We start from the raw sequence: 12,759 nt of genomic DNA on the forward strand, positions 1-12,759 counted from the left end.
GGTTTAAGAAAAAGAGGTTAAGAAATTATACGTGTTTATATGTTTGTCTGTTTATGTATTGTCTTGTATTGTTTTTTTTTAATATGTGTTGGAAAATCAATAAAAAATTTATATAAAAAAAAAAAAAGGGGGAGGGAAGGACATGGACGTGTTGGGGGAGGATCCTGGATTCGAGCACAACAGCAGAGAGATGGAAGCAGAAGAAATTGACGTCGACGAGCCCATTGCGGTCTGGCCGGATCCCGCTGGCCGGCTGCACACCAGGGGGGAAGAACGGTATCCCGCACTCACACCCACAGCACTGGAGCACCCGGAACCCACACCCGAAGAGGGGGAGGGGGGAAGGGGGGGCTTCGAGGGGGGGATGGATGTCAGGGGCTCGGGAGCAGGAGCACAGGGGAGAGAGGAAATGGAGAGCGAAGGGGAAGAATCCGAGGGCAGCGTAGGGGAGTATGACAGTGACCCGAGAGATTCCATGAGCTTCTCCAGCGAATCAGAAGATTCCCAGAAGGGGGCGCCGATGGTCAGGGCAAGGGGGGTCCCAGGGGGGACACACCAGAAACAAGGAGCCAGCGGGGACCCCCAAAGCAGCAGCGGGGTATCAGGACCAGTTTCCCCACCAGAGCGTAGTGGGGGGGAAGAGTCACATGTGTCAGGACCAGCGTCTCCTCCAGCGGGGAGAGAAGATGAGTCAGGGCTGACCACGCCTCCATCGGAGAGTGGGGGAACGGAGGGGAGGTCAGTTGCAGCTAGCCTCCCCGAAGGGGGAAGCAGTGACAGCAGCAGTGAAACGGTCAGGAGGAAAGTTGCCGGCTGGGCGCGCGCGCCAAGTTCAAATGTACAGGCGCGAGGGACAGCAGGAGACCCGGATTGGGAACCAGCTCCTAAAGCCCGCCGGAGGGAGGGGGAAGACTCAGGGGATTCAGCGTCAGAAGAGTCTAGAAAGGGCGAGACCCCGACGGACAGGCGGAACCAGAGGAGGAAAGAGCAGAGGAAGAGGTGGAGCAAGGCTAGAGTCTTAAACTGGTGTCTGGGGGGAGGAGATTCAGACGGAGCTTCAGCGGTCTAGAGTTTGAGATGTAGAGCTGCACGCTGCGGCTGTGGAAGTGAACCTGAACTTCAATAAAGACTTTCGTACTTAACAACGAAGCGGCGTTGGTCCTTTGTGAGCTGGGATCTCGGGCAGCTCTGACAACAAGAAATACCAACGGTACAAGAATGGCAGATGAAGATGATGGAGTTTATGGAGCTGGCTGACCTCACCGGGAGAATCCATGACCAGAAAGAAGAGGAACACCAAGAAGACTGGAAGAAATTTAAAGACTATTTGAATAAGTATTGTAATATTAAAGATATGTAACCACTTGAAAGAAACAATTAGGCCTAGGATTAAAATGGAATTAAATTTATAAATAAGAAAATGTATGATAAGGAAAGATATGATTAGGACTGTGATATGGTTTTTTGAAATTCTGATATTGGAAACTGCTACATATAATTACTAAGAAATTCAGATGGAAGAGATTCGAGGAAGTCAAATACTATGTTTATGAAGATGGATGGTACTTAATTTTAATTAATTAAGTGGTAATATGTTGTATGTATCTTTTTTCTTTTTTCTCTTTTTCTCCTATTTTTTGTTTGTTTTTATTATTGTTAATCTTTTCTTTTTTTACTATGTTTATCTACTGAAAAGAATAAATATTATTTGGGGGAAAAAATTAAAAACCTCCAAGGAAGGGGCATCCACCACCTCCCCATGAAGGAATGCAATAGCTGGAGTCACAAACAGAAGCGCCCCCCCCTCCCGCAACGGACTGTTGCACAGCCTCTTCTGAGTGCCACTGTAAAGGGGAAGAGCTGAAGCTGAATGTTGCAACATGCAAAAGTCCCAGTGAAAAGAGTATCGGGCAACAGGGTTTCCATGCACTGCTGCAGGGTCTTGCATTACTGGGGAAGATGGAGGCTCCAGGCCAACATAGGAGAACCCTTTAAGAGACAAATACCTTGATGTCACGGATTTCATAGGTAACCCTGTGGTCAGTGACTCGGTCTTGGTGGAAGTTATATGTGCGAATTCTCTCTGACTGGGCTCTTGTCCCCAACTGCAAAAGAACATTTTGTTTTGTTTCACAATTAAAAAAATATAATAATTAAAACATTTTTGCTATAGTCTCAATAGCTTGGCATTTATTATTATTGGTCAATGTCTACACATTTTTCAACGCTTGAGAATTTATTATGTTTAATTCAATTTATTAGTCACCTGCTACAAAAGGAGACTCCAAGCACAACATAAAATCAGAAAAAGAACAATACATTACAATAAAAGCCATAAAATAACCTATAAAGCTTATTAAAATATAGTACTTATTTTGTATGCAAAGTGTCAATTAAGAATGCAGGTCTTAAAATCTAATTTACTTTTGCATTGTAGCTTTACTGTTTTCAATCTAGGTACTTTATAATAGATAATGTATTATAATAACCTTATGAGACGAGTTGTAATTATTGCAATTATACAAGTGCAAAATGCATTCAAAGTCGCTCAAAGGCCTTGATCCTTGGGCATCTGCAGCAAGAGGCAGCCACCCTCCCCAGGCCATAATCCCCCCAATCCTTGGTTTTCATTATTTTAAATAAAACTTTCTAGCACTTGTAGAACCAAAGCCATAAGGCAAAATATGCAGATATCTCATGTGTTTTGTGAGAAACTAATTTGGTCCTGCCTTCAGTCAATGTATGAAGTCATAGCAATGACTGAAACTCAGGGAGAGAAATCCATGTATTAGACCCCCAAAAAGAAGGCTGCCGGGGGGGGGGGCACCCATTGCCTAGATTACTGGTTTGCTCACATATTGCATGCCAACCTTTCCTGGTGAAGTGAATCCTGTCCCACAGAAATCAATTCAGGTATCCTGGATTTTTATTTAAATGTGATTGTCACCCATTACTAAACACTGACGAGCTTCAGACCTGCTTTGTGGTGATGTCAGAGGCTGAATCCAAAACCTCCTGCCTACAAACCCCCTGCTTACGGAGTGAGGCCAATTGCAGAGCTCCCCCCCCCGCCCCTTTCCACACAGGGAGCACCTAAGGGAAGCAGTGGCCCATCTTCTCACCTGCAGCTTCCTGGCGCTCTGCCTCTGCCTCAGCTCTCTCTCTATGGTCTGCTGGTACAGCTTGTCTCTCAAGGTCCGCAGAGCAGTTTCTCTATTCACTTGCTGAGATCGCTCTTCTTGGCACTCAGTGGTTAACCCTTCAGAATTTTTAGAAAGCTTTCATCAGATAATCCCTGCCTGCATAAGTTTTGGAAATAAGTGACCATGTCTTGCAAATTATTCATGCTAAGCTGACCAGGCAGGGCTACTGCTCCCATTTGGTAAAATGGAAAATCCTGTGCTCCAAGAAACAAAAATGTACACAGACACTATGAAGTTTAAGTTCCCATCTATAAACTTAGAATCATAGAATCATAGAATCATAGAATCATAGAATCATAGAATCATAGAATCATAGAGTTGGAAGAGACCACAAGGGCCATCGAGTCCAACCCCCTGCCAAGCAGGAAACACCATCAGAGCACTCCTGACATATGGTTGTCAAACTTCTTATTTTATGTATTTTAAAACTATTTTTCTGGCATAATCATAAAAAATATTATCCATGAAAAATTATTTCCAGAAAAACAGAATCAAAGAATCACAGAATTGTAGAGTTGGACGGGACCCAATCCCTTCTAGTCCCACCCCCTGCAAAGCAGGAATCCCAGCTAAAGCATCCATGAGAGATGGCCATCTGACATCCACTTAAAAACCTCCGTGGAAGGAGAGTCCACCACCTCCCGAGGGAGACTGTTCCACTGTCAAACAGCTCTTACTGTCAGAAAGTTCTTCCTGATGTTTAGTCAGAATCTCCTTTCTTGTAACTGACTATATATTTACATTATAACAAACAATACATCTAGACAGATCCTTATGCCTTGGTCAATTTTCTCAGGAAGAGAGTCTGAGGAAAGGAGGGAAATAGTGTTGAAAAATCTCCAGCTGGCAGCTTGTTCTGGGCCCTGGAGGTGTTCCACTTTGGCCTATGAGGTTGTTCCCCCCAAACCACAGCACACCAGATGTCGTATGTGACATCATGCAAGGGCAGGGGGAGATGCGGCTGGCGGTGCACCGCCTTAAAGTGCGCCTCCCACTGTACCTGGGCAAGAGAGGCTCGGGCAGCGGCAACAAGGATAGGGATGATCCTTCAGACATTGTATAAGGAGATTTTCAAAAAAGCTTTTGATACAGTCCCTCCCTCAGCAAAAAAACTTAGCAGTCACAGGATAAAGGAACAAGCCCTCTTATGGATCTGTAACTGGTTAAAGAACAGGAAGCAGAGAATACAAATAGATTATAAATAGATGGTGGTGATGATGATTTTATTTGTACCCTGCCCATCTGGCTGGTTGCCCCATCCACTCCTCTAAGGAGCACTGTCCCCCAGGAATCTGCATCAGTCCTCTTTTTTAGCATAGCCACAGCAGACAGCCTGCGTATCACAAATTGAATACTGATTCCTATATATTTGATGTGCATGTTTCTGTGAAAAGGGGAGCAAAGATAAAACAAACTATACAAGGGTTACCTGTGGGAATGTGTACAATTCTAACAGCACTGTCTGTTGTATTGACATGCTGACCTCCTGCCCCTTTGGCTCGAAATGTATCTATACGCAAATCTCTTGGATCTATTTTAACTGTCACCTTGAGAGAGAGAGAGAGAGAGAGAGAGAGAGAGAGAGAGAGAGGGAGAACATTTTACTATCTTACACGGAATTTTATGGGGAAAGCCTGTGTCCATCCCCTAAAGGTGTTTGTGTGTGTGTGTGTGTGTGTGTGTGAAAAACCCTTCACCCTATTCAGAGAATCAGAAGAACTGCCAAAGAAGCCATGCTGGGGCTGCATGCATTTTTTAAAAAATCCCTTTTTTGTTTTTGTTTGGTATGGTTATGTTTGGTTGAGGAGAAGTATCTTCTTCATCAGGGAGGGGAAGCTGTGGCTTGTGAGTTAAACCTGACTGGCCAGACCTCTCCATTTTGCCTGCCAGGCCGTCTGGAGGAAGCCACGCCCATCCACCCTTTAAGGAGCTTAAAGGGATCGGCCAATTTTGTTCCTTCAACGGAGCAAGGCTTGAGTGCACCATTTTCCTTTGCTGGAGAAGATAGGAGACTGCCCCCCACTCACCAGTGCTGCTCTTTAATGCAGCCGCCCCCCGACCCTATCAGCCTCCAAAATGGGAAGCTGGGAGAAGCCACACAGAGCAGTTGCAGAACTCAGCTTAGCCGCACGTCCCTGTTCCTTTCTGGGGACAGCACACACTGTCAAAGCAAGCAGCGCCTCTCCTCCACCCCACAAGCATGGATGTCCATGGTGAAGCTTTGACTTCTGGGTCACCCTCCCTAATGTTTGGGAAAGGGGATGCTAGCCTTGGCTGAGAGTGCTTTCAAAGTAGCACCTGGAGAGAGGAGTCGTAGCACACTCTGTGCTGCTTTTTGAAGCAGCCCCACAGTGCTCAGCCCTAGGCAGCACGGACCTCCTCCCACATCAGCTAAGGGGAATTTCCTGCAGGAACTGAACTTGTTCAATTGGGCTGGATTCCCAAATGCACGGCTAAAACGGAGATAAAAACCATTTTTAACAGCATGGTCCTGCCTGCATGGTGCTTTGCAGTCCTGGCTTCGGGATGCCACTTGATTGACAGGTGGGCCTTTGGGAGCTCTTTTCAATCTCTTTTTGAATTAACTGCCCTGAACAATTTCGCATAATCAGCAAACTTGGTCACCTCACTGCTCACTCCTAACTCCAGTTCAACCAGTCTCACTGCTCGCTCCTAACTCCAGTTCAACCAGTGCGGCCAATGGCCAGGGACAATGGGAGCTGCAGTACCCCACACCCCTCTGGTTATCCCTTGTGCCTAAGAGAAATGGGAGTAAAGCAAGCTGGCCTGGCCCATGGAGACTGGTGGGATGCAGCTTGCCCAGAGCTCAGCTTTTCTTCCCTGTGCAGAGTTGAAGTAGCACCAGAAACCTACTAAAAAGACAGACACATGCACAACAGGCCCATCTCATGAGGCAGTTATGGGCACGGCTATTTTCCCCGGAACATCACGTAAGGTGGTGTTGTGGTCAAGTTAACAAACATTCTACTTAGAAACTAGCATTTATGGAGTTACACAGCAAGAGACACCGACTGAAATGAATACCTCATCTGGCTGAGGGAGGACAATCACGGACATGGTGCCAGTATGGATCCGCTGCATTCTGGAAGATAATCCTGTTTCAGGGATTCGCTGTACTCTGTGAGTCCCTCCTTCATATTTCAAATGCCTGTAGACGTCGTCTCCCAAAATACGAGCAGCAGCATGGTGTAGCCCACCTTTAAATACACATTACAGGTTGGGGAAAGGGGTGAAGGCAATCTTTTAAGTTATCTATGTGACTAGTATAACAGGCTACAGCCATACCGTAATCCGCTGGAGTGTAGTTCACAGTCTCAAAGGTCCAGCATTTGTAATCAGCGTAATTCCGGTACATGTCAAATACCTCTTTGGTAAATTGCTGACAAATGTCACCTGAAATGCAAGAGTTTTCTCTGAATGCTACTGAAATGTCAATATGAGCAGTGCTGTGCAGAATGCTGTCACCATAAGGAGATGAGCAGGCTCAGGGCCACCTAGCCCAGCTCCCTGGTCTCACAGGGGCCAACTTGTGGGAAACCTGCAAGCAGGACTGGAGCCCAAGAGCAGCCCTCTCCCCTCCTGTCATTTCCAGCAACAGGTATTCTGAAGCACTGCCTCTGACTGTGGATCATCACCACCACCACTAATAATTTAGCTTCGTTAAATCAATATCTAATTTCTAACACAAAACAACTGACAAAAACGGAAAGCCCCATAACTAGGAGGAGGGTGGTTTTTATGTGGCGACTTTGCTGACCTCCAGTTGTCCTGCCAGATGTTACTTCTAACAATACACCACTGTCATCATATTTTTCTCTTGGTATCAAGATCTGGAAAATCTGAAAAATAAAATAGGTTTTTAATTCACAAGTACAAAGTGGAAAATATTATCAATGCTGATAATAGTTAGAAAGCAAAGACAAAACACACATTTTTTGTGTGGGTGGGGTTGATATTCAGGAGCAAGTTCACGCTAATGTTTTATGTACAGGAACACATAACCTACCTTTTCATTCGCAGTATCATAATGTGAATCAGAAGTTTATGTGTAGGTATAGTTTCTCACAAACTAGGAAGCTTTGTGAAAATATTCAGAACACAGGCTACCACAGTACTACACTGCAGATTCAAATGCTTTTTGCTTCTGATTCTGAAGAGTATCCAGTGTGAGAGGCCAACACCTCTCTGTATCCTACAGAGAACCTGTCTCCCCTTCTTTTTCTGCCCCCCTCAGAGGCTGGATGGCTCCAGCCCCAGCCCAGGCCATAGCTGCCCCCTCCCCCTCCCCACCTCTCCCTCCCATAGTTAAGCCCAGCACCTGCACAATCGGAAATTGATCCTTGTGAGCACAGCAGCAGCAGCAGCAGCAGCAGCCCGCTATGGAAGGGCTTGTGGGGGGCGGGGACAGTTTCAGCACCACTTTTCCCAAGAGAAAAACTCCAGGCTGCTGGCCACATTGAGAGATAAATGGGAAGATACAACCTTGTTTTTCCTACACAAGAGTCTAGTGCACACTATTCTCCATACGTATCACCATTCAAACTGATTGCTGGATCAGGAAATCCATCCATGGTCCCCTGCTCACCTTTCGACACAGAGCGCTGATCTTCTGGTCAATAATCTCCTTTTCCTCTAGAGCAAGTTCTAGTAGTGGTTTCTCTTCTGGGCTGTTTAGCTCTAGGGATAAGTGGTTGAAGAAGTAAACATTCAGTAATCTTGTTAAAACAAACAGTTTGGGTGAATCTGCCTCATTTAATTTTATTTCACTTTTGTCCTTTGTTGTTCTGCGAACCATCTTGACATAGTTCCTGTAGACATGTGCTACATTCTTCCATCAAGGTCCAGCCTGGACTTAGATGGCAAATTTGCATCCATGCTCATCTAAAGACATTTGAGGCAGTGTGCCATGAAGGACACGGGGAAAACCTTGAAATGGAATTATGTACCGTATTTTTCGCTCTATAGGATGCACTTTTTCCCTCCTAAAAAGCAAGGGAAAATATGTGTGCGTCCTATGGAGCGAATGCAGGGGGGAGGCAGGTGGGAAAAGCCCCCAAGAGCCGCACACACGCTCCGTGCGCTCTTGCGGGCTTTTCCCCAGGAGGGAGAAGGGACTGACTGGCTGCATCAGTCCCTTCTCCCATCTCGTAGAAAAGCCCACAGGAGCCACGCACCCTTTAAAGAGTGTGCGGCTTCTGCGGGCTTTTGCGAGAGGTGAGGGAATTCCCCCACCTCCCAGAAAAGCCAGGAGAAGCCGTGCAGCCCTTTTAAATAGCGCGCGGCTTCTGCCGGTTTTGCGGAAGGTGGGGGAATCCCACCTCCCAGAAAAGCCAGGAGATGCCGCGCAGCCCCTTTAAAGAGCGCACGGCTTCTGCGGGAGGTGGGGGAATTCCCCCACCTCCCACAAAAGCAGGGAGAAGGTCTGGGAGAAGCGCACAGGCTGCACGCTTCTGTCCCCTTCTCCCCAAACTGGCCTTTTGCGGGAGGTGGGGGAATTCCCCCACCTCCCGCAAAAGCAGGAATAAGGTCTGGGAGAAGCGCACAGGCTGCCTGCAGCCTGTCCGCTGCTCCCAGAGCTGGGGGGGGGGGGTGTCATATTTTTTTCCTTGATTTCCCCCTCTGAAAACTAGGTGCGCCCTATGGAGTGAAAAATACGGTAATATCAGAATCGTAAGAAAGCAGGGGTTTTGGCTTTTGCTAAAAATGAAATTGAAGGGGTGTGTAGGTCAATAGGAGAGAGGAGGAACTAAATGAAAACAATAGGCTCTTTCCTTCCCCATAAAAGATGGTGGTGAAAGCGGACAATATTATTGCCCTAGTCAAATATTTTATCACTGTTTGCTGGGGAAAGGGACAGCAGCTTTTCTGGGCAAGCTACATATCTTCATGTGGCTCTTCAAACTTTAGGATAGCATCCAGACTTTTTGGTCTCAATGAGCAGGGCAGGTAGTGGCAGCAGGAAGGAGATGAACAGTGTGACACGGCAGCTAAAAAAGCCAATGCAATTCTGGGCTGCATCAATAGGAGTATAGCATCTAGATCAAGGGAAGTAATAGTGCCACTGTATTCTGCTCTGGTCAGACCTCACCTGGAGTACTGTGTCCAGTTCTGGGCACCACAGTTCAAGAAGGACACTGACAAACTGGAACGTGTCCAGAGGAGGGCAACCAAAATGGTCAAAGGCCTGGAAACGATGCCTTATGAGGAACGGCTAAGGGAGCTGGGCATGTTTAGCCTGGAGAAGAGGAGGTTAAGGGGTGATATGATAGCCATGTTCAAATATATAAAAGGATGTCACATAGAGGAGGGAGAAAGGTTGTTTTCTGCTGCTCCAGAGAAGCGGACACGGAGCAATGGATCCAAACTACAAGAAAGAAGATTCCACCTAAACATTAGGAAGAACTTCCTGACAGTAAGAGCTGTTGGACAGTGGAATTTGCTGCCAAGGAGTGTGGTGGAGTCTCCTTCTTTGGAGGTCTTTAAGCAGAGGCTTGGCAACCATATGTCAGGAGTGCTCTGATGGTGTTTCCTGCTTGGCAGGGGGTTGGACTCGATGGCCCTTGTGGTCTCTTCCAACTCTATGATTCTATGATTCTATTCTATGAACAAACCTCCAGCCACCACCACTGCTCTACAACCTACTTCTGGGTTTGCAGCATTCGGGTTCCAAGTTGTTCGGGAACTAAGCTGTTCGAAAACCGAGGTACCACTGTACCATAGTTATGTTTGGATATCATCATGACAGATCCAAATAGTTACTAGATGGACAAGTAACTAAACAAGTGAGAAAAGTCAAACTATATTTTTTATTAGTTTACACAGATCTGATGAGCCAGTCGGTAACTCTTTCCCTTCCGAGTTGCTTCCTTCCTTGCTCCATGATTCTTCTTCCCTGCTTCTCTCTCTCTCCCTAAACCAGCCCTTTCTCTCTCTGAGGAGCCAGTCAGAGCACGCCGGGCTTCTCTCTCTCAATCCAGCGACTGTCTGGTCGATCGCAATCGATGTGTTGGACATGCCTGCTCTAGGGGATCCTTACTGAGAGATCTCTGTAAACACACTTAAAGAAGTACTTCCTGCAGTCTGTCCTCAGTGAATCCTGGTCCAAGCACACTGCTTTTAATGAAGCCATGAATTTGAGAAGAAAGTGGGAGAGACTTGGAATGGCTTGTAAAGCCAACAGGTGAGGAGAAAGCTACAGAGAGTTGGTGGATGTCAGGGTACAATTGCTCTATTAGATGAAATTTAAGCAAAAGGTCTTGAAGATGGCAGGGGGAGGTGAGCTAAGCAAAACAGCTGCATAACTTACTTGAACAAAGTATCTCCAAATCTTGAAGTTCTTTTTCTGCCTCTTGAATTTCTTTAAATGTCACAGCAAGCGGGAACAGTTCAGCATGTCTCTTGCTCAGAGCTCTTCTTCTGTGTTCTTTTACTGAGCTATCACTGAGCAATTTCTCCATTCTTTGGTATTCTTGGCTTAAAGTCTGTAAATACGTTTGCAGTGCTTCAAGGTTCCAGAGTGTTCCTGAGGTCTGGTGATATCTCCTTGGCCAGTTATTAAATGCTACAATAGGGGCAACTGTATTCCACAAATCCCAGCTGTGCTGAAACGTATTCAGTTTTGTCCAACAAGTAGCTCTCTTACCAAGTAAAGGAAGATGATGCTGCTGGAGAGAGCACTGAACACGCAATGTTCTAAAAAAAGGAATTGTTTGGTGAGGTTTCATCTCAGGGTTCTAATCTTTCTGGAATGCAAAAAAAAAAAAAGAAAAGAAAAGAAAGAAAAAGACTTTTTGCTTTCCACTGCTTCACTTATATCAGCTTAACTAAGTGTCTGAACAACACAGTGGGCAGGATCCACCTAACAAATGCCATCCACAGAAGCCCTGCACCAGGGCCGTCATGTGTGCAGTGGTGCTTTCCTTGCCACTGAATTCAAGCCTATAACTCATACTATAATGCTGAATATCATTGACCACTATAGCAACCCCATGAGATAGGTTACTAATATTTCCATTACATAAATGTGGCATGTTGCCAAAACACAGCCTGAGAAAAAATGGTGGTTCAGTGAAAGTGTAGCCACTTTAATCAAAATAAATTATTGTTAAGGAAAAAATTATTAGTTTTCCATGTTTCTGGTATCATATCCTGTTCTGAGCATGAGCCAACAGGTTGTCTTAACATTAAAAGGTAAAAAAAGTAAAGGTCCAGTCAAAGGCGACAATGTGGTGTGGCGCTCATCTCGGTTCAGTCCGAGGGAGCCACCGTTTGTCCACAGACAGCTTTCCGGGTCATGTGGCCAGCAGGACTAAACTGCTTCTGGTGCAACGGGACACCATGACGGAAACCAAAGCGCACGAAAATGCCGTTTACCTTCCTGTCGCAGCAGTACCTATTTATCTACTTGCACTGGTGTGCTTTTGAACTGCTAGGTTGGCAGGAGCTGGGAACATGACATACATAAGCTCGTAGGAAACTGCTCTGACAGGCATGGTTAGCAAATAAGAAACATTTTACATATCTCATGCTGTTGAGCAAAACGTTTAAGATTTAAACACCTTTCAAAGGCTGAGCAATACTGCTCCCTACAGTTCTGAATGATCCTATAATTTCAGGGAATACCCAAGTTTCCCAGTCAGTAATTTCACTAACTAATTCCAGCATGGTAGTTGCTTCTGCAAACCGTAAGACAGTCTCTTCTAAGTTTAATTATAATAAGACAGCTGACCATTGGTACGGACACAAATTCTAGTCTCCAATATCCTGTAAGTCTTTTAGCAAAGCGTCTGGCTCTGGCCCAAGCTGGCCAAGTTGGCAGGTCACAAGTGCTTAGTAGTAGTAGTAGTAGTAGTAGTAAAGGTAAAGGGACCCCTGACCATTAGGTCAGTCGCGGACGATTCTGGGGTTGCGGCGCTCATCTCACTTTACTGGCCGAGGGAGCCGGCGTACAGCTTCCGGGTCATGTGGCCAGCATGACTAAGCCGCTTCTGGTGAACCAGAGCAGCGCACGGAAATGCCGTTTACCTTCCTGCCGGAGCGGTACCTATTTATCTACTTGCACTTTGACGTGCTTTCGAACTGCTAGGTTGGCAGGAGCAGAGACCGAGCAATGGGAGCTCACCCCGTCATTGTGGGGATTCAAACCGCCAACCTTCCAATTGGCAAGTCCTAGGCTCTGTGGTTTAACCCACAGTGCCACCCGCGTCCCGAGTAGTAGTAGTACTACTACTATACAAATACTACTACTACTATTATATATTATATTCCTATTCCCTGGCTACTGTACTACTACTATATAGTAGTAGTAGTACAGTAGCCAGGGAATAGGAATACAGGTCCGCCCTACCTAGAACATCATCTTGTGCACAGGACGCTCTGTAAATCTGAGCAGGAATTCTAAGGCAGAGCTGCAGCTTCAGCCCGGGGCTCCCACATCCCAGCGGCAAGAGGAGCTGATGGGGAAATTAGGCAGCCATTTGTCAGGGGAACAAGGAACGGGGCAGAACGGCGCCTCCCAGAAGGCCAGGGCGACGCT

The 12,759-nt window shown here is 46.2% G+C and overlaps 1 protein-coding gene across 4 annotated transcripts in view; it reads right to left on the reverse strand.

The window, feature by feature from the left end:
* MTRF1 (mitochondrial translation release factor 1) overlaps positions 1-12,759 on the reverse strand; it is a 35,623-nt gene that overhangs the window by 15,684 nt on the left and 7,180 nt on the right. For 2 of the 4 annotated variants that reach the window (XM_083624335.1, XM_083624333.1), the window contains 8 exons: positions 10,531-10,966; positions 7,810-7,901; positions 6,982-7,063; positions 6,510-6,617; positions 6,249-6,421; positions 4,633-4,750; positions 3,123-3,259; positions 2,007-2,105 (listed from right to left, as the gene is read on the reverse strand). In XM_083624335.1, coding sequence (XP_083480461.1) covers positions 2,007-2,105; positions 3,123-3,259; positions 4,633-4,750; positions 6,249-6,421; positions 6,510-6,617; positions 6,982-7,063; positions 7,810-7,901; positions 10,531-10,948 — 1,227 coding nt within the window. In that variant the 5' untranslated portion in view covers positions 10,949-10,966. Of the gene's footprint in view, positions 1-2,006; positions 2,106-3,122; positions 3,260-4,632; positions 4,751-6,248; positions 6,422-6,509; positions 6,618-6,981; positions 7,064-7,809; positions 7,902-10,530; positions 10,967-12,375; positions 12,470-12,510; positions 12,729-12,759 lie in introns of those variants that run through there. The other 2 variants (XM_083624336.1, XM_083624334.1) reach the window with 2 other exon arrangements.

This window comes from Podarcis filfolensis, assembly GCF_964270895.1.
Source record: "Podarcis filfolensis genome assembly, chromosome: 7".
Lineage (NCBI taxonomy): Eukaryota > Metazoa > Chordata > Lepidosauria > Squamata > Lacertidae > Podarcis > Podarcis filfolensis.